Genomic DNA, 21494 nt, shown 5'->3' on the forward strand with positions numbered 1-21494 from the left:
AGCTCGACGGTCCCCGGAAGTGTTTGTAAGTGCGGAAGCGTGTCCGCCCGCGGAGACTGGGTCGGTTGGTTGGTGCTTTTTATGGCGTCCCGTCTGTGCCGGTGAGCGGGTGTCGTGGCGCCATGTCGGCCCGCTGCGTGGAGAAGGTGGCCCGTCTCTATGAGCGGTACCAGGACTACGTCACCCAGAACCCGGCGGCCACCGCGCAGCTGGAGAGCACCGTGCGCACCCTCTCCTACATCATAGCAGGTCCAATTTTCCTTTCTTTTTTTTTTTTTTAAATTGTCATCTTTTTTTGCCCGTAATTATGCTTTTTTTCTGACTAGATCTGAAATAAAATAAAAAAAAAACCCTACAGCTTGGTCGAGTTGAAGCAGAACCCTGTCTGGTTCTGAAGAGATCTTTGTGGCATGGCAGCGTGTTGAATGGATGCACCCTCTCCTTTCTCTTTTTACAGGTCGGTTTGCAGACTCTCATGAGCTGTCGGAGTTGGGTAAGTACCGTACTCCCCAGCCAGCAATTATTCCTCCATTCGGTCAGCCCTGTTTTTGGGTGCATCGCAAGTTCTCCGATGTTGTGTAAAGCATCACCTACAATCAATCATACAGTACGGGCCAAAGGTTTGGACACACCTTCTCATTCAATGTGTTTCCTTTATTTTCATGACTATTTACGTTGGTAGATTCTCACTGAAGGCATCAAAACTATAAATGAACATGTGGAGTTATGTACTTAACAAAAAAAAGGTCAAATAACTGAAAACATGTTTTATATTCTAGTTTCTTTGCTCTGATTACTGCTTTGCACACTCTTGGCATTCTCTCGATGAGCTTCAAGAGGTCGTCACCTGAAATGCTTTTCCAACAGTCTTGAAGGAGTTCCCAGAGGTGTTGAGCACTTGTTGGCCCCTTTTCCTTCACTCTGTGGTCCAGCTCACCCCAAACCATCTCGAACTGGGTTCAGGTCCGGTGACTGTGGAGGTCAGGTCTCCCCTTTTTGTTAAGCACATAACTCCACATGTGTTCATTCATAGTTTTGATGCCTTCAGTGAGAATCTACCAACGTAAATGGTCATGAAAATAAAGAAAACACATTGAATGAGAAGGTGTGTCCAAACGTTGGCCTGTACTATATACTGCTGTCAGGTAAAATGTTGGGTCTATGTTGATTGATTTGCACTTAATGCACTCAAAAGGATTTCTAGTGGTGCTGCCTGGCTTGTGTTGTAGATAATAGATTTGTTCAGTCATAAAACATTCTCAGCGTTCCTTCTTAGTGGTCCCGAAATAGGCAGGCGCCCTAACGTAACTGAACTATCCTGCTGTTCCGTAATAAACAATAAATACTTGTGTATTACAATCAGTCTTCTTTTTCCTCTACACACGCAGTGTATTCTGCATCCAACCTGCTAGTTTTGCTGAATGATGGCATTTTGAGGAGGGGTCTCTGCCGGACACTCCCCATGGTGAGTTGGCAGTGTTTCCTTCGTCTCTATGGAATCAGATCACAATCTCTTCATCACTACGAGACGGACGCGCTTGCACAGTGATCGCAGACTGAATGAGATTAACCGGTTGTCAGTATTGACAATTATGTTGATCATTGATGTGATTTCTACGTGATCGCTTATGTCTTTTAGAAGAGTTCCGGCAAAAAAGCCTGCTGGCAACTGAGGCGAAGCCCCGCCCACACAAGAGATCTGTGCCACAAGTGCAAATTAATTCTCAGGCAACGTAAACATGAAAAAACAGCAGTGAAAATGAAAAAGAGCGAGATGTAGGCAAAAAAAATAAATAAAAATTCCATATTATTTTACATTGCAACATCTTACTTTTCTTTGTTAGTATGAACGTTTTGTTTCAAAATTTTGGCACAAATCTGATTCCAAATATCTCCACCCATACTCACAATTGTCTCTTCCCTCTTCCCTCTTCGAGAGGACAAATCACATTGAGCACTGATCTGTGCTGTTGGCATGGTAACAGACATAAAATTATTTATTATGAAGACTAAAAGATGGATGTTTCCCCAGAGGGTGTATAAAGAACCTTGTTCCATACTGCACTATTTATTTAAACCATCATTATGATGCACAGCACACGGTGACACAACGAAATGTGTCCTCTGCGTTTAACCATCACCCCTGGTGAGAAGTGGGCAGCCATGACATGCGCCTGGGGAGCAGTGTGTGGGGACAGTGGCACCTTGGCAGATGGGATCTGAACTTCTGTTTAATCTAATCAATAATTTTCAAAGTTATTTTTGTTCTTTTGTGTGTGTGTGTGTGTGTCTGGAATGTTTGCTCGGCTGCACCTCAGTCTGTGTCCCATCGGAGGATCCTTACATGGCTGTCAGTTCTGGAATATGTGGAGGTCTTCACTGAGATGGGGGCCAATAAGCTGTGTGGGGAAGGGGGCCGCTGGCTGGTCATTGTCCTCATTCAGATCGCCAAGTAAGAGTATCTCACCGTCATCACTGCACAATTTCATATCTCAGTCTCTTCTCTTTATAGTTTGCCATTTGTGTGTAATATGATGAGAAAAAGTCTTTAAGAAAATGTAGTTATTTTAGTTTTGTTAACTTTTTGACTTCTCAGAGCTATTCTACGGATCCTTTTACTCTTTTGGTACAAATCAGGAATTCAGACGTCCCCACCTATCGTTCCCCTGGACAGAGACTCCAGTCTGCACAGCAGAGGTCTGATCCAAATAGACATTTTATGACTGATGCTTGTAAAGCTTCTTCATAGGGTTTCACCTCCATGTTGGACTTTTTTTTTTTTTTTTTTTTTTTATGTAGAGCAAGAAAGTGAGGAGTGTAACGAGGGGTCTTTTGTGGGACAGCGTTCTGGAAGGGTGATTCGCCCACTGAGCAACAGTCAGTCCCTAAAAACCTAAAGAGCTTTAAGCGAAGAGCTTTACGACAATCCGTTCTCATGTCCCTCCCTCGCTGTCTGTCTCAGCCCCGGCTTTGCATGCACGTTTGTGGGGAGCCCCCCAGAAGGAGAAGTCATCACACAGGCAGGACGTGGAGCTGCACCCCAGTCCCACCCCGCTGGGGCTGCAGGAGACGTTAGCAGAATCCATCTACATTGGCCGGCCAATAGTGCACTGTATCCGTTCATGATCATGCCCCCACAAACACACACAGTCACGTGCGTTGCGTTTGTGTGCTTTAAACGGACATTGTGTTGTTTGCGCTGGTTTTATTGGTAAAACTGCAGTTTTCCTGAGTTCGAGGCATGCCAGTACTCTCTCTTGCAGCGTGTGGGAGGCACTCTTGGAAGCCGTGGCTTATTTCCGGAATCCTGGAAATAAGCAGGTGAGCGATTGATGATGCAGCGGAGAAGGTGGGCTCCGGGGGGGGAGATGGGTGACGTCTTGTCTGCTCCCGCAGTTTCAGCCTGCTCAGCGACATGAAGACGCTGAACCGCAGGGAGCGTGCCGAGATGAGGAGGCGGGCCTTCCTTCTACTGTACTATTTACTGCGCTCGCCCTTCTATGACAGATACTCAGAGTAAGAACCCATTACCATTGACACTCACACTTACTCTTAGTACGACAGGCCTATCATGCAGCATGTAATTTTATAAGAAAAATTATTATTAAGCCTGTCAAAATTAGTGTTGCTATGATTGGGCCTCTTTTCCACAGTTATTTCTGTAATAGTTTTAAATGTGCATCTATAGAATGAATCATGTCACCAAATGGGCAATGGATGGAATTAGTGGGAAAAGGAAAAAAAAATAATAATAATTTTTGGTCTGTCGCTTTGGTTTTTAAAAAATTCTGAAAAAACATGAACATAAAATCTTTAAAAAATAATTGATTGGAAAATACTGAATATGACCTGAGGTGCTGGACTGGTGGCATTGAAATGGTTTTAATGGTCACAAAACCCACTGTAAAGGCATACACTTCTCTTTACAGGACAAAAATTCTCTTCCTGCTACGGTTCTTAGCAGATTACGTCCCAGGCGTTGGCTTGGTTGCACGTAAGAGAACTTTACCCTGCAACTGAACAATAACCCAATAAATGCCATGCGGCTGATAACTGATTGCCGCACACTCTGCTTTTCAACCTTTCAGGTCCTCTGATGGATTACCTTCCTGTTTGGCAGAAAATTTACTTTTACAACTGGGGATGAAATCGGCGCCCATGTCGTACGAGTCGAGTGGAGATTCTCAACAACACATGCACACAGTGTTCATGCACAGATGCAGTACCAGTGCCAGATTGTTCATTTAAGGAACCTTAGATGAGTGCATCACATTTTCACAAATTCACAATTTCAAGTCTTGTATATTTCTACCCGCACTATGTTTTTGTACTGACTGACCATGATTTTTTTTTTTTTTGCTGTTAATATTTGATAAACTGTTTAGCATATTTCACATTGCTTACATACTTTGTCAATGACTCATTTCAGCGTACGTTTTCCGTCACTGCTGTCCTTGGTCTGCGTTCTTTGCTTCGCGTTCTCATGTCACTGACTATTTGCCATGGTTCATTTTCTAAAAGTTCTTTGAAATCACTCGTGATGGAACGTTGGAAGACTCGTGGTGGCTTTGTTTGGTCGGCGCACTCTCAATCTGCACCAGCCCTGGACCCAGGAGCAGGATGTGACTTGAATGTCCACACCCCCCCATCCTTCTCCCTTGTACTGTGTGAAATGACAAATCGCTCCTTTACATCTGATGAAGTGAAAATTGTACTGGGAAGAAGGTATGAATTTGATCATAAATGCAATAATTAATACTTAATATAAACATTTTTATTGTGTATGTTAAATGCGGGTAGCGTAATTTATAAGAATTTGTGTGTGTACTTTTTTTTTTTTTTTCTCATTTTTGGTAAAGCCTTTAGCGAAGGTCTTATAAATAAACTGGTGACTTTATAAAGCAATTTTGTGGCGCTCACAGGTCTGGCAAAGATGAATGGTTTGTTCTCAATGGTCTAAAGAAGTCTAATGATGTTTAGAGGCTTATAGGAAGAGCTCAGTGATAACCCTAAGAGGCAAAACTGCATCAGTATGCAGAGGGAATGGGCCTGAGACGGACTGGAATAAAGATGATCAGCCCAGGAGGTAAATATAGAGCCTGCTTCACTCAAACTCTTCTCCACCGTGGCCTTCACTAATCAATCTCTCTGATAGGTCTCAGACTTCAGCTCAGAAGACTGTGGATTTGAACATTGAGCGTATCCCGTTCAGACATTTATATGCACTTCACACATATTTGCTCAGGATAGTTACATTCAGTAAACTCACACGGAGGGAGGAGAAATTGTCACAAGTTAAACTGGACCGCAATCTGGACCTTCCAGCTCTAATCACTCAGGCCCAATGCTGTATCATTACTGTATCAGTCATTATCTGTTAATTTCCATTCCCAAAGGCTTGGAGGAGGTTCAAACACACAGAGAACACAGAAACAGATGTGGAAGGGCAGGCATAAAAATTTGGATGGGGTATATATGGGAATTTAAACAAGTGTTGATTATATATATATATATATATATATATATATACACACACACACACACACAGACATACATACATACAGTACAGGCCAAACATTTGGACACACCTTCTCATTCAATGTGTTTTCTTTACTTTAATGGCCATTTACGTTGGTAGATTGTCACTGAAGGCATCACAACTATGAATGAACTTATGTGCAGTTATGTGCTTAACTGAAAATAACTGAAAACATGTTTTATATTCTAGTTTCTTCAAAATAGCCGCCCTTTGCTCTGATTACTGCTTTGCACACTCTTGGCATTCTCTCGATGAGCTTCAAGAGGTCGTCACCTGAAATGCTTCTCCAACAGTCTTGAAGGAGTTCCCAGAGGTGTTTAGCACTTGTTGGCCCCTTTGCCTTCACTCTGCGGTCCAGTTCACCCCAAAACCATCTAGATTGGGTTCAGGTCCGGTGACTGTGGAGACCAGGACTCCACTCCACAAGTACATAACTCCACATGTGTTCATTCATAGCTTTGATATGTTCAGTGAGAATCTACCAATGCAAATGGTCATAAAAATAAAGAAAACACATGAGACGGTGTGTCCAAACTTTTGGCCCGCACTGTATACACACACACACACACACACACACACACACACTGAGAATGTAATCCACAGTACCAGTATTAAAATAATTATTTCTTTCTTCACGTTTTCTCACGTTGCTTTTAAATGCTGGGATTTGAACCAAATAATAATAAAAAAAAAAAAGTTATTGACGTGGGTTTTGTGGCTTCGGGCCACTTAAAGCGACCCTCGTCTCCCAGGCTGTAAGGAAGCAGGACGTCGCCCGTCTGGGAATGCTAGAACTGCCGTAGTAAGTCCAAAAAAATCATTACTCCACCCGCGTCCCCCAACAACACCGCGCAGCGCTGTTACGAAGCTCTTCTTCCCCGGGAGGTCCGGTTAAAAAGGCCTTTTATCACCGTCCTGTTTTATGTATATATGCATGTATTTAGCCGCTTTCCGGCTATTATGCGACTGTTCCACGGGGAAAAGGCGGTGGCGGGATGGGCTGTGTTGTCACCGACCAGCATAGCAGCACCGCCGGAATAACTGGGGGGCAGCAGTGAAAATTGGAATAAAAAAAAAAAGTCGCAAGTCGGTTCCGCACTCAGTAAAGTTTGTTCGGTGAGTTCAGCGTTCGGCCGTATTCACGGAACTTCGATGCATTTCCTATCGCTCGTTAAACAGAAACGCAGAAATCTCCACTTTCACAAAATCACGTACGTGGGTGAACTTACACACACACACATTGGTTTTTCAATCGCTGCAGCCGATAAATTGTGAAAATGCGAAATAACAAGTCTGAAAAAGTATTTCAGACGAATCTAACACGCACATGCACACACGCTGCACAAAAAAAATTGCTTGTGTATTACAATTACAAAAAGTAAAAAACATTTTTTTTCCTCGTCTAGCACTTAACAATTTCCGAGCATGTTCTTTTTCTGACAAGTTAGACCATAACGGGGCTCTTAGTTTTGTAAATTCAAAATCTATAGAAATCGAACGAGAATTGCTGGTGTCTTCCTCTTCTAAGTCGCTTTGGATAAAAGCGTCTGCTAAATAAAGTGAAGTAAAGTAAAGTAAAATAACGCAGCCGCTCGCTGCGCTTTTGACAGTATGCAGCGTTTCAAAATAAAACCCCAAACCCTGCTATCTACGGCTTTCACAAGCGTGAATGTGCATGGATTTACACATGCAGTTTGACCCCAGCTGAAAGGCACGATATTATTGTAAAATAACAAATTCCCTGTCGTTCCATTAGGAACTTTTATTTTGAAATGTCGCATTTACACCATTTGTCGTCTTCAGCAATTGAGAAACAAACGTGTGTGTGTGTGTGTGTGTGTTTGTGTGTAAGATTTCCAGAACTCACTGCTAACTTTACTGAGCTCTGGTGTAGCTATTCGCACTGCGGACCCTGTATAATCTGTACAAATGACGAATAACTTGTGATGAGATGACAACTCTCCTTTCACAGAGAAGATGAGCGAGGACGTTTACGAGGTCCCAGAGGTGAACGAGTACCGTTACTTGGTGCACGAAGGCGGCGAGGAAGAGGTCCAGTACTGCAGACGTCACTATGTCAGCCCCTTCCTGGTGGTCTCCCGGAAGTGCATGTTTCTGATTGCATTGGGCGTGGCCTCTTTGCTCGCCCTTGCCGGTTACCTGGCTTACGTGGCCCAGACCCCGCCCCACGGCCTGGTGGAGGTGAATACGGATTGTGGTTGGCTACGTGGGCACTGGAAGGATGGGGCTTATTCCTTTAAGGGCGTACCGTACGCTGCCCCGCCCGTGGGCGGAAGAAGGTGGCGGCCCCCAGGTGACATGCGTGACGAGGGTCTCTGCTGGAGTGGCGTAAGGGATGCCACGCGCTTTCGAGGCGTCTGCGCACAGGTTCAGCCTCTGAGGAAGGATGGCCGGGTGATGGGGCAGGAGGACTGCCTGCACCTTAATGTGTGGACCCCCTCGCTGCGCCCTGCCACGCCCCTGCCGGTCCTGGTGTGGATCCATGGGGGATACCTGCACATGCTGAGTGGACAGGAGAAAGGCTACTCTCCCACCGAACAGCTCGCCGCCGCCACTCAGGCCGTCTACGTCAGTCTGAACTACAGGCTAAACGCCTTCGGCTTCATGGCCCTGGAACTGCTCAGAGATGGATCAACCTCCAACACCTCAGGTTCATCACAAAACCAGAAACACATGCCACATTTAAACTCTCGCAGTGCTGCTCCTCATATCCTCCAATACAGATAAAAGATGATGGGGTGGTATAGCCTAGTGGGTAAAACACTCGCCTTTGAATCAGAAGACCACACAGTCACAGGTCCAAACCCCACTTACTAAGTGAAAGTGAAGTGCTTTTCACCTGTGATACACAGCACACAGTGCACACAGTGAAATGTGTCCTCTGCATTTAACCTATCACCCTGAATGAGCAGTGGGCAGCCATGACAGGCAACCAGGTAGCAGTGTGTGGGGACGGTGCTTTGCTCAGTGGTACCTCAATGGCACCTTGGCGGATCGGGATTCGAACCGGCAACCTTCTTATTATGTGGCTGCTTCCTTAACCACTAGGCCACCACTGTCCCACACCACCACTGTGTCCCAGACCCAAGACCCTTAACCCTATGGGACTGTCCCTGTAATGACTGGATTAGCATTTAGCGTTGTCATTCTGTCACAGGGAACTACGGTTTCATGGATCAGATCGCTGCGCTGAAATGGGTCCAGAAGAACATCCAGGTGTTTGGAGGAGACCCGGGAAAAGTCACCATATTTGGGCAAAGCTCAGGTAACAAAATGGCAGATTTAGCTTTATAAGTAATTGCATTTCATTCATATTCAGTTTATTGATCAATAAGTAATCATTTAATCATCTAATTGTCCATTGAAAACCCACATATCTGCTTGTCCCATCTGTAGGAGGCACGTCAGTCTGGGCTCTCATGGTGTCACCGCTGGCTAAGGGACTGTTCCACCGGGCCATTGACATGAGTGGCTCTTCGTTGTTCAAGGCCTCCCTAGAGTCGGCCGAAAGGGACAATTTAGAGTTTCTCAGAAGGACGGGATGTAAAGACGCCGCCTGTCTCAGAAGGCTGAACATTAGTGAGGTCCTCAGGGTAAGACACCCAGGTTAGTGACACCTATAGTGACAGCAGGGAACACCACTTTGACTCTCCTGTGCAGGCTGTTCCATGGCAGGAGTACCCATCCTGGGCGTCCGACGATCTCACCAGTCTGCCAACCAAGGGGACGTTTGTAGGTCCGGTCGCAGTTGTAGACGGACACGTCCTGCCGGTCCCGCCGTTCGCAGCGTGGGAGGCAGGCAGCGGCTTCAGCGACGTTCCCTTTCTGATCGGAACCACTGAGCAAGAGGCAGACTTCAGGTAAAGTTCCCCCTTCCCCTTATTCAATAAAATCCACGGACTTCCTCAGCTGTGCGACGGATTTGTTCCGTCTGCGCTCTCGCTATCTTGGAAGAGAAGCCAGAGAAGAACAGTTTTCATTTATTTTTTTGCAATTTAACGATTGTTCTTATTACTCGTTCTCCTAAGCCCCCCCTATGATAACATCTCCATGTGGACGTGGGGAGATTACCGCTGGCACGTGACGGGTAAGCGCCTTGTACCGTGACCCCTTCCTGACCCCGAGATGCGCGTGCTACATCATTCAAATTATCCCTTACATCCCACAAACCGGGTGAATTTATGTAATGCGTTTTAGAGAAACTGAGTCCGTTTGGAGCCGGGATCCTCCTGAAGGCCCTGAAGCTGTACAACAGCTCTGCCCCCTGCCCCACCAGCGACCGCTGCCCCGAGAGGCTCTACACCACCATGGTGTCAGACCTGAGAGCCACCTGCCCCAACAACGACCTCGCCGCGAGGGCCGCAGGTACGAGACGCGCTTATCACTGTTTTTTTGTTTTCCTCATCGTGATTAGCGGCTCTCGCGTTTCAATTCCGAACGCAGGCGCGCTGCGGAGTCCGGTGTACCGCTACGTGGTGAATTACACTCCGTCCAGACAGGCCAGCGTCTCATCCCTGTTGCCCTTCCCAAGCCGCTTCTCCTTCCATCTGCTGGACAGCCTGGCCTTTTTCGGGGGACTGACAGAAGCCCTGGGGTCCCTGTCTCCATCAGACAGCGCCTTTCAAGAAATGCTTACCAAGTACTTGATGCATTTTGCCAGAGAGGGTGAGTCTTAAGTCTTTTAAGTTGCATGTCAGTGTTGCAAATTAAATATTATGAATCTAATGAAACATATGAAGGTGCTAAAATGTTGACAAGATGACATTTTTCAGCGGTTGAAAATTGGTCCAAACACCATTCACTGAGGAGCGAAAAGTCTCCTATGCGTCATATGTACCCCCTTGATGTTTTAATGCTAAGGCCCTCTAATCAGAGAGGACGTTCTCAGAGCCAATGTATGTCTCTCCCTGTGCCCTGTTTGGATTGTCCAAAATAGTACAATGGGTGGAGTTTGGCATCTCCCAAATGTACAAACCACAGCTTTGGTGTTCATGGGCCCGTGCCTCTAGAACCAAAACCCACTGAGCGATACATATTCCCTAAATCCCTGTGCAAGCACCAGCAGAAAACGTTCGTTTCGCTGAATTCTGTGAATTAAGCACTCATTACTGACCCAGTTTATTATTCCCTCTTCCCCGACAGGTAAGATGCCAGATGATTGGCCGGAGTTCCCTGCGGGAACAGCCCTTCTCTCCCATAACCTCACTGTTGCCCGGAACCCATTTGCTGAAAGGTGCAAGCTCTGGGAGGAGAATGGGTTCTACCAGTACGCTTGGGTCAACTAACCAAATGGTTCGAGGAGGAAACGTGACTTCCCATGAGAGCCACATTTTTTTGGTGTGTGCCGTACACGCATTCTAAATGTGAGGCATGAATATGCTTTGAACGGACAGGTGGGCGAGATATATCAAGTTATCATTATCAATATCTAAAAATATCAAATTGTTTCTACTGGTCATGTGTCACAAAGCACACAATGGTATTTGGAGATGGACGAAATCATTCCAAAAATGTTAATTCATTATATCCATATCATTTTGTATATTATAGGCCTGATATGTTCAAATATCAATCAGCAAAAATAACTACTTTTAACAGCACAAATTGCATGCTAAGAACCAGCACTCTGTTGACATTAATCATGCAGAACAGAAAGAGCCAGATGCCATTTTGTACATTGGGATTGATGGTTAATATGGAATTTTATGTGAATGCAAAAGAATGCGGACAACCCTTCTGTTGATTTACATGGGTGGGTTTAAGGTGATGTTTTAATGCACTTTTCTTTCTTTACATACATTAAAAGGGAATTACATTTGAATGTGTAAACACTGAAATTTTAAACTGTGCGTTATGCCTTAGTCTTTGAAGCAAATCTGTGAACCCCAGTTCCCAGGAACACATGAAAGGGTTAACTCTGTTCTTCCTGTGGCTAGGGGGTCATCTATACATTGAACACAAGCATTCATCTCACAACCATTTTATGATTCATACTAATACTCATTGAATGATGCACCAGCTTGAACTCACACCGGGACGCTTTACTGGAGGAATTACACCTTTATTGACAAATCTAGATAAGTTTTTTTTTTTGTCCCTGGATAGCTTACAATAAATATCATAAAAGGGCAGTCTGATAACATTTCTTTACTTAAAATCACTGTGTGACCAAAAGGACAGGCAGGTCAGTCTGTCATCGGGGAGGGAAGGAAGAAAAAAAAAAAAATAATAATAATAATACAAATAAAATCATCCCTAGGCAATCAGGCATAATGCAACAGTTCAATAGGGAAAATACAACCAGTCGGGAAATGCTCTCATTCCTGGTACCGGAAATTTACTGTGCATGCAGTATTCAATGAGTAAGTTAAGTTTTTCCCAAGTCTTTGTAGAGCTTACACTGTGTGTGCTTGCTTGTCCGTCACCTGTATTCAGCACTCGGATTTCACAACTTGCATCAATATACAATCTGTCCTCTGATCAAATGCAAAGCATGACTGAGAGAGACACTCTTTATTTGCACATGGTCGCAATGAATGTCATCAAAATAAAACCAGAATACAATATGGATATTAACACCAGGAGAAATACAAATGCAAGTTTACAGCAGTATTCAACAAAACAAGATCTCCATTGGTATGATTTTGGATAATTAAAGACAAAATTCAGGCGTTCGGGTTGCCATTCTTCTAGCTTCAATTATCAAACCAACCTGAGAAATCTTGTTGATGTGGACCCCACCCCACAACACACATTATGCAGACACACATTTTGGGTTAATGCAAGATGTTGATTCTGACAACACTGTTTTGGCAGTGCAGGAAAATTTAGCCTCTGCCAAGGTACAGAGTTCACTACTGCAAAATAGGCAAAAAAAAAAAAAAAAAAAGTGAAACAAGTGTGGACCTGCCCGATGATCGTATGCACGCATAACGCACAACGTCTCTGCACATACAGAAACCCCAGGCTCATTGCACAAGTTTGTTGTATAGATTTAAAAATTAAATTATATTGACAAAATAAAACTGGATTTTTCTTAGGATATTCAGATAATGAAGTAACTGCTGACTGCTTTCATCTGGGCCTGCTCCAAAATGTGTACATATATATATATAATTTTTTTATCATATGGGCATTTTAAAATATAAATCTCAGCCATGAGAATAATCCAGAATTCATTTCCTGGTGAAGTAAATCATTGCCGTGCTGCTCGGTTCATTGAGGTCACCATTGAAATACAAAATAAACCCATGAGAACATGGTGCAGCTAAAAACACGTTTGCTGATACATCTCGTACAGAACACTTTCAGATCAAATCAGCTTTTGAAATATGAGACCAGGGTAAACAGTGCTATTTCTGTCAGAACGTCAAGAACCATGGTTCTGAAAAATAACTTTCACACCTTTCAGTGCTTTTGTTGTTGAAAATTGTTGAACACCAGAAAGAGAAAAAGAAAAAATACTGTCCCGAGTGCCTGTTAACATCTACAGAAGTCAGGGTGGCCGCACTGTGACCGTGCCAACCGGTCCATGATTAAATTTATCTTTCCTGCGTGTCTGTACCTCGCTGTAAATATGTAGGTGAGCAGACACGTAGTCAGCAGAGTGGTACTTTCAGAGTGAATTTCTTTTTTTGTCCCCCCCCCTTTTCCTCAGGGCTGTCCTTTCAGTATGAACCGTAGCGATCCTGAAATAAGAAAAAAAAAAAAAAAAAAAAAAAACTCAGCAAATCCCCTCCACATCAGATACGCTGCAGCGGAATAACAGCGGGGAGTAAAAACAGAGACGAACACGCACTCTGCCACCAGAATAAGAGGAGGATATCCTCAGCATCATTTACCTGAATGGTGTTCATGACCCCGTTGGCTAGAACAGCCATCTTTCCAGCCACAGTCTTCACACCTTGCTTGAACTGTGCAATGTCAGGAGCAGAGGGCAGCACGCTGTCGAAGCCAGACGCTCCTACGGGAAAACCAACAGAGTAACGCCTTTACTGGGTACGCCACAGGGGTCCAGGTCCATTGTTCATGAGGGACAAAGATCTCACCACCAGCACTTACCAGAAGAGCGGTCCTGGCCATCTCCAAACAGGTCGGCTGAGCTAATGGAGGTACTACCAGCCATGCCCTCCAGACGTGTTTTTGCCTCGTACTGAAATTTAGAGAATCTAAATGTCACTTTGGCCTCTTCTCCCCTCCCTAGAGGTTACCAGTAAACACATTGAACTTTCCAACAAGGCTGAGAACAGCACTCGCGAAGTACCTCTGCATTGGACTCCCGGCCGAAGAACATGTCAGACGAGATGGCCTTAGCATTGGCAAATTTCTGCCGTGCCTCGCTAGATTCTGCCACAGCAGGAGTGGCTTCGGGCTTCCGCCGGCTGGGCAATCTGGAAGTGTCATACCTTACGTCAGAAGGTCTGCTTTCAAAATATACAGAGAATTCTAGTCAATTGAGATCTTCTGGATGTGTCGGGTGTATGCGTGTGGGTAGCCAACCTCTCTCCTATTGGCTGGATGCTAGAGATGGTGATTTCCGTTTCTTTGGGCTCCTCCTTTTCTAGAGCCCAGGATGTGGAGAAAGATGAGGAGCCTCCATCTGAATCCCACCGTGACCCGAATCCATCACCTGTGGAGAAAGGGTTGTCCTTGTACCTAAAAAAAATGATATAATTACATTTCATTTTATAACACTCTTTCAACAGTTAAAAGTTTTAAATAGTCCGAAAAAACGTACTTGGGAGGCCCAGAGGTGAACCCTGGCTCATCAAACATGTCCAGTTTGGAGCGTGGTGAGGACTTTGATCCAGCTGGGGTCTCTTGTTCGATCACTTGCATCTCTGACATCACCGAATGGGACACCGCACTGGGGGAAAATAGAACTGGCCTGTTGCTGCACATCCCATGTGTGTTGCAGTGAAGGTGAGACACTTTCAGGCTCCTCATCTTACCTCCTGTTGCCAAAGCCCATGCCCAATCTCTCTGCCTGTTCCTTCTTCTTGCCCTCCAAGCTTTGCATTTTCTTTTCCTCCAATTTTCTGTCAATCTGCAACTCTTTGTAGGCCAGGCGCATGGAGGCCACACTGTCAGTAAAAGCATTTTGAACAGGAGTCTAAATTAATATTTCGTTCGTTTTAACAGCCTCAGAATCAATGAGTCAAACTCCGATTTGAATTTTTCCGACACATAACAGCCCTTTGGCCAGCAGCCTGGTTTTACAACTCCGATCATTTTCTAAGGTATGTCTTGATCTTACATGGACTCCTCAGCTTGCTTCTTGGCTTCGGCTGCTTGCTCCTCTCTCATTTTTTCGGCGACTTGGGCCTGTTTCTCCACCTCCGAGAAGCTCTTGCTGCTCACTTTCTGAGCCCCCAAGCCTTTCTTAGCGCCAAGCTGGTGACAAAATTGCACTTCCTTTTTACTCGATAACAACCACAGAATAAAGCACACACACACCCCGAGATAGTCTGAGCTAAACATTTCAAAATTAGCTTAGCCTGCCACCTTGTGGTCAAACACCTCACAGCACTAGTTAAATAATGCCAAGTCAGAGCTGGCAATGAACATAGATTTCAGTTGTCCATAAGTCATAACCCTTACTCTGTGCATTAGGTAGTCATTAGCACAGCTGTTAGATGTAGCTTGTGACATTTTGTGGAGGCCAAATTAAAGACCTGTAAGGTCACTTTCATTGAGTGAGTTGTGAGGGCCAAATGCTCTTCTAAAAAAACACTATTTTAATTGTATTTTATCTTAATATTATTGTTTGATATTAATTTTCCTTCCAAATATTTGTTATGTTAACCTGACTCATATCACCTGTAGTGCAGAAAGCCAGAAGATGGTAATATTAAAGAGCCGAAAGTTATATTGCGATTATTGGGATCAAGGTTTCGATATGCGATATGATAAATGGCACTTGCTTGCCTAGAAATAAAAATGTTTTAAAAAAAAAAATCCATAAAATGAATAATACATTACATTACTAATACATTACGGCAAATGTTATTTTCCCAATGCTGAAGCTTAATAAAAATAGATAAATCCAAAAACAGGTAGAATGTTAAAATAGATAACATATATATATGTATATAGGAACTACTGGATATTAATGAGATGTTTTAGGTGCTGATACAAATTTGTCGTGTTTACTCATTGCATTTTTAACTACAAGTTCACCGTCGCCCGACAGCAGGGCTGGGTGTGGCTTTGAATCTGGCAAGAACTGAGGTGTGGTGTTCCGATAAAACCCTGTGAAAAGTAATAACCCCCTGCAATAAATAATAAGAAATAAGTAAGTATTTATTTGGCACACCACCAGCCACGAAAGAACAGGAGTTAGCTTCAGTTTTTTTTTTTTTATTGTCACTATCACCTGACGTAACCTAACTATCAATACATCTATTTACAACATGCAAACAAATTTACAAGCAGCAAGGACATTCACTATAGACCAGAAGCTTGTGTTTGCTGACCACGCATTTATGGAGCGAGCTTGACCAGATTAAAATCATAGCAATTCATTTCCCGCTGTACCCTGCCTTCCCCGACACGGCAGGAACGGTTAACAGATTAGAAGTCTCAGTTTAGTCGGTTGGTAAAATTATATATATATATATATATATATATAGTCACTTCAGTCACAATATTAAATCTGACATTGCGATTGCGTGGTGCTGCACTTTGTGAAACCGGAAGTGTGCAGCGCATTGTGACCACTGAATTACTGACAGATTGAAGGCTTGTTTCATTTGATTTAGATTTTTTTTTTTTTTTATTTCAGGAACATTTTTAAAAAGGTGGTGGCTCACCCCTTTCTTTGCTGTGGTCGGCTTCTTCTTTCCAATGATAGAGGATTTCACATCTGAACAAAGACCAAGAAATCCACATGAATGCACAATCCCTGTACAGAGCCATGGAGCTTTTCAAAATTGGAGATGTAGGAGGAAAAGAACACACACAGGAACAGGCAAGAACCCTGGCAGAAATCACACCTCAGGCAGCAGAAATCAACAGTCACCATAATTGCCATGCAAACCCCTTAGCTGTGCGGGGAAAGGGTGTGTGGTTAAGCACAGTGAAAATGCAGCTAATCACTGGTCGGGGGAAAAATAAAAATAAAAAATTCACACACACCTATAATTAAACCTAATGATTCACGTGGGCGAGAAATTTCAATTTCTGACACCTATGGTCCACACAACCAGAACCAAATGTAGTTATTCACCATCTAACCTCTCAGGGAGACTTGATGTAGGTAAATTTGTTTAAAATCTATCTTACTACTGAATGGGTGAGCGAGCTGCACATGTAATTGCATTGAGGTACTCAAAGTAGGTGAGGGCTGGGAATAGTACAAATACTATGGCGAAATAGCTTTTCTTTGATAGGAAAAAATGGATAAAGCCGATATAAAGTTGAGAACACTCACTCAGTCCACCAACAATTATGAAACAATTATGCCAAAATCAAAAGTTGTAGCTGTTCATGTTGTTGGATGGATACTGGGGATATTTCGGCTAGTGGTGCACCTCAACGATCAAGTGGGACTAGGTCCTTTTTTCCCCCCCAAACTGTATTTATTTACTGTGCAGATTCACTTTAAAACAGAAGAGACCTGCGCCATTCCCTTCTTCCTGTCTAAACACACAAGTCAACTTGTTCCACCCCCAAAGCAACTCAATCTCTCACAAGGCCGTTCATGCTTAAAACGAGGCTGTGGTTGGGAGAGGTGTCATCCCTTACAACTCGCACAAGGAAAGACTTTATAGTCCAGTCCCAAGTCTTCCCAATAAAACTGCCTCCATATCATATAGTTTACACTTTCACTAGTGCCAAAAAAAAAAAAAAGATTTCACAAATGCAAGTGCCTACTTTTAGGGGCAGTGGTGGCCTAGCAGGGGCAGTGGTGGCCTAGCAGTTAAGGAAGCGGCCCTGTAATCAGAAGGTTGCCGGTTCGAATCCCGAGCCGCCAAGGTGCCACTGAGCAAAGCACCGTCCCCACACACTGCTCCCCGGGCGCCTGTCATGGCTGCCCACTGCTCACTCAGGGCGATGGGTTAAATGCAGAGGACAAATTTCACTGTGTGCACCGTGTGTTGTGCTGCTGTGTATCACATGTGACAATCACTTCACTTTACCACAACAGGACCAAATGGAATTATGGGTAAATTTCGACATCATTTTCAAGGTTGCGTATTGTTACTGCAAGCCACCTCTGGTGTTGTCTTATGCACCTTCAGTACCCCACTGCATCAGCACATTGTTTCCATTGCACCCCTAATAATAAGCATGGTTGAAAACTCTACTTTCAAGCAACTGATTAAATTAATTACATTTCTTACTGTGGTGGTCCTATTGTACAGTTCTGCTCAACTTCAGCCAATAATTAATGCAATAAATAATATTTAAAATGAAAAAGAATTTTGTAGTTGCATCATTCTACAAATATTTATTACACAGCAATATGGACTTTGAACAAACATACCACCAAACATAGGCCTGAAAGAACCTCAAAGATAAAACAGCCAGCTAAACAAGTCAAACTGGATGCTTCGTAGCTAAAAGCAAGATGCGTGATGGTTGCACCAGCCCGAGCACCGCTTCAGATGCAAGAATGTGCACGCACAGTCACAACTCATTAACAGACCTGTTGGGAGTTCTAGTCTGCTTTGACATCGAAACTGGCGTTGAAGGTAGCAGTTATGTTTTTAATGTGCGTTGCTGCCCCGCAGCCAACGACAAAATTACAAAAGCTTTCTTTTAATGATCAGTAAGCTAATCAGTGGCTCGAGCAAAAGAAAATGGAAGTGCTGTTGACAGCTTCTGGCACATGTTATGAGACAAAGGGATCATTTGCACATAAGCAGAAACATGCTGATCATATCGCGCAGGCCATTGTGCCAAAGTCAAGAGCTTCAAGTGTTCAAATCACCTTTGGAAGGGAGTGGCTTGTCTGATGCCAAACGCATTGCCTCATCTACATGGCAAAACAGACAAGCGATGTAGGATAATGAGTTGAACCAAAACTCTACACCGGGATAGTACAGCCATGAAACGGTCCCCACACGTGATCGCACACTTTCACACATCATGTAATTTATCCTCTGCTAGAAGGCATGTACGATGTGAAGAGCAAATAAAAAAAGGGGTCTTTGATCAATGTGCATTTTAAAAAGCACTTTGTGTAATACGTAACAAAACCACGTCAAAGCCACAACATGACGCAGCTGCACCCGGTGGAATGCTCGGTTTAAGGGGAAAAGGAGGAAACCTTGATGACTGAACAAAGTTATTTTACTTGAGGGAAGACCTGCCTGAAAACAAATGCCACCTGCTACGTAGCCTAGTGACATTTTGAAAATAATAGCCTTTCTAGCTATTCTGTAATAAGCAGCTGGGCTACATCACATGACCAGGATGTAGATGCTAAACTAAATCAGTTTAGTTGGCTAAGTTTAAAAAAAAAAAAAAAAAAAAAAAAAGATATTCTTGTTTTAAAACTCATTTGAAATATTCCTGCACAAATATCATAACTTACCCAAAGCTGCTTTAGGAGAGGTGCTCAAACCTTCAATACTCGGACCATCTTCCAGGTCTGGAATAAAAAGAAAATTTGTAAAAGGGCACGTTAAAAAGCGAGAAGAGTGTGGAAAACGAATACAGGTGACTGTGCAGAAATATCCAACGCACGAGTGCTCGCACTCCCTGAACTTTTGGCAGAGTCTTCCTCCTGGACAGTGGTGGCGCCATTTTGCTCTGACAACGCAGTGTTTGAACTGCCCCAACTATCATCAGCCTGCATCAGAAATAAGCAAGGATTAAAGCAAAATATGACATTCATTCATTTACTTATATGAACGCAAATGCTCCATGCCACAGGCGCAAAATGTAGGCGTGGTTAACACCATAAATGAGCACCACCCTCACGATCCAGTCACATAATGCATTTTATTACTATACCTTATTATTTCAGTAAACTATCTGAAATGTAGGTATTATGTGCTATTTCTACACGACCAACAAAAGCAACTTTCACTGTTAAAACACACCTGGCAGACCTACAGCATCCAACATTTTCCTCCTTCCTCACTGTGTCGTGGTAAGACGATAAGAATTGAATTACATCACTAATCACTGCTATAAACGACCTCTCCTCCATCTTGGCGTGAACATCACTACAATACTTTGTTTCTATTGGTAGTGCATTAAAGAGTCACTAGGTGCAGGTCACCATGGATTTTGATGAAACTTTGAGAGTTGCTTTGCAGAAGAAAACTACTCTTCAGTCAATCACAGAAAACAATGGGATTCAGAGCACAGCACTGAGCTGGACAAGTTAGGACTGCATCCTTAGACGCTGAACCAGTTTATATTAAAGACCAGAGAGGAATATAGTGCATACCAATGAATGCTCCTCAAAGAAATCCGCCTCTTTCTTTTCAGGTGTTGGATTTTGAACACTGCCAGAAACGTCAATCCACAACTATTATCAAAAAAATAAATAAATAAAGTGAAACATGGAATTACCTTTGAACACTTCCACATGTCAAGAGCACAACATTTCAAAAGAACTGAACCATGAACCATCCACATGCAGAAATCAGAGCATGATGTTCACCTCAGTGCCATATTTAGAGAGCGCCGCATTCGCTTGCTGACGTATCTTCTCTCTGTACATCTGTGCAGCACGGCTGTTGTACTTTGCGTTGGTGTCATTAGTGGCGCAACCATGTTGGCGGAAAAATGCCGTCTGGACAAAGGAGCAGGAGCCAAGGGGGGGTGAGGAAAATTACTACAGGATTGTAAACAAGAGGAAAAGGGCTGTGGGGAGGGAAGAGGACTTACAGCATTGGCATTTCCTCCAACCTGCATGCAGCGTAGCTGAAACCAGCTCCAGTTAGAATCCAATTCAGTAGATCTAAAAATAAAGTAATTGACATCAAAATACTATTGCGTATAAATATTGGGGGAATAATGTGATTACGGCTGTCATTTGAACGCAATAACGGAATCCTTTTATGAAATTATTTTTTTTGCTTTTAAATCAGTTTTAGTGGTCCCCTAATACTGTATCTGAGGCCTGTTTGCGAAATTCAGATGCAGAATTAGAGCCACTTTGTCCCAGTCCCTTAATGATATTAGGGTGGTACTAGCCTAGTGGGTAACACACTCGCCCATGAACCAAAAGTACCAGGTTCAAATCCCACTTAATACCATTGTGTCCCTGAGCAAGACACTTAACCCGGAATTGCTCGGAGGGGGCAGTCACTCTGGATTTTTACCAGGAAAAAAAAAAAATGCTGATTTTTACATCCGATCACTGAGCAACTGCAATGCTTTGCACGTTTTCAAGCCATAATGGTCGGTGGAGCTACATTTTTAGGGGAGGGGTGGGAAATTCTATAGAAATGCTAAGCATGAGAAACAGGATGTAATCTTTCCCTTTATGACAACATATGGGGAGAAATTCCAGATCCGACTGTCTGAGCTGCCGCCCTCTGAACAGTGAAGAAGAATGACCAAAGCACGCTTTACACCTATCGCCATCTCTAGCCACTGCAGGACCATAGACAGGCCAGGGGAACTCGTATTAATGTTAAATAATCTCACTTTGTGAGATTTTCACAATAGTGGACCTTTAAAACATTCTGTACATTAATACCTGATGAAACTGAGATGGACTCCTAATGAGCGGTGAATCCCGGAGCAGTCAATGCACAGGAACACTCCATATGGAATACTGGCCCAGCTTGGGTTCTTAGCAGCACAGTCAAAGCAGGCCTGGACAGACAACAGGGGACATCACACACATCAACAATTAGCTTTACAACTTGTACACAGAAGGAAAATCTGATGAATGTGTTCTTTTCGGTCCCTAGGGCACAAGACAACCAACATCTGTCCCACTGGACATGTTTGAGAGCAACTAGTC

General features: G+C 43.6%; 3 protein-coding genes across 10 annotated transcripts in view; 2 read left to right on the forward strand and 1 right to left on the reverse strand.

The window, feature by feature from the left end:
• pex16 (peroxisomal biogenesis factor 16) lies at nt 1-4897 on the forward strand. The gene is made up of 11 exons (XM_028955711.1): nt 1-249; nt 458-493; nt 1389-1465; nt 2319-2452; nt 2597-2697; nt 2800-2877; nt 2963-3112; nt 3249-3321; nt 3397-3516; nt 3930-3994; nt 4089-4897. Exons 1-11 carry the CDS (start codon nt 123-125, stop codon nt 4145-4147), a joined length of 1020 nt encoding a protein of 339 aa, XP_028811544.1. The 5' UTR covers nt 1-122; the 3' UTR covers nt 4148-4897.
• LOC114765545 (para-nitrobenzyl esterase) lies at nt 4586-11404 on the forward strand. Of its 5 annotated transcripts, none has more exons than XM_028955702.1 (10): nt 4586-4725; nt 4923-5086; nt 7512-8210; nt 8718-8825; nt 8957-9153; nt 9221-9420; nt 9589-9647; nt 9758-9925; nt 10004-10225; nt 10703-11404. In XM_028955702.1, exons 2-10 carry the CDS (start codon nt 5044-5046, stop codon nt 10843-10845), a joined length of 1839 nt encoding a protein of 612 aa, XP_028811535.1. In that variant the 5' UTR covers nt 4586-4725; nt 4923-5043; the 3' UTR covers nt 10846-11404. The 5 variants fall into 5 exon arrangements, with proteins under 5 accessions (XP_028811535.1, XP_028811536.1, XP_028811538.1 ...); XM_028955703.1 differs by having other exon boundaries at nt 4615-4725; nt 4981-5086; XM_028955705.1 differs by lacking the exons at nt 4586-4725; nt 4923-5086 and adding an exon at nt 6151-6341.
• The window catches only part of arfgap2 (ADP-ribosylation factor GTPase activating protein 2), a 10737-nt gene continuing 556 nt past the window's right edge, over nt 11314-21494 (reverse strand). Inside the window, exons 2-17 of one of the 4 annotated variants that reach the window (XM_028955708.1) lie at nt 21225-21343; nt 20408-20480; nt 20181-20312; nt 19965-20045; nt 19253-19358; nt 19101-19157; nt 18495-18539; nt 16372-16424; nt 14817-14953; nt 14512-14643; nt 14298-14426; nt 14060-14215; nt 13824-13950; nt 13622-13712; nt 13402-13523; nt 11314-13248 (exon numbers count right to left, since the gene is read on the reverse strand). In XM_028955708.1, coding sequence (XP_028811541.1) covers nt 13228-13248; nt 13402-13523; nt 13622-13712; nt 13824-13950; nt 14060-14215; nt 14298-14426; nt 14512-14643; nt 14817-14953; nt 16372-16424; nt 18495-18539; nt 19101-19157; nt 19253-19358; nt 19965-20045; nt 20181-20312; nt 20408-20480; nt 21225-21343 — 1581 coding nt within the window. In that variant the 3' untranslated portion in view covers nt 11314-13227. Of the gene's footprint in view, nt 13249-13401; nt 13524-13621; nt 13713-13823; nt 13984-14059; nt 14216-14297; nt 14427-14511; nt 14644-14816; nt 14954-16371; nt 16425-18494; nt 18540-19100; nt 19158-19252; nt 19359-19964; nt 20046-20180; nt 20313-20407; nt 20481-21224; nt 21344-21494 lie in introns of all 4 variants that reach the window. The other 3 variants (XM_028955707.1, XM_028955710.1, XM_028955709.1) reach the window with 3 other exon arrangements.

Source organism: Denticeps clupeoides, chromosome 16, assembly GCF_900700375.1.
Source record: "Denticeps clupeoides chromosome 16, fDenClu1.1, whole genome shotgun sequence".
NCBI classification, from domain to species: domain Eukaryota; kingdom Metazoa; phylum Chordata; class Actinopteri; order Clupeiformes; family Denticipitidae; genus Denticeps; species Denticeps clupeoides.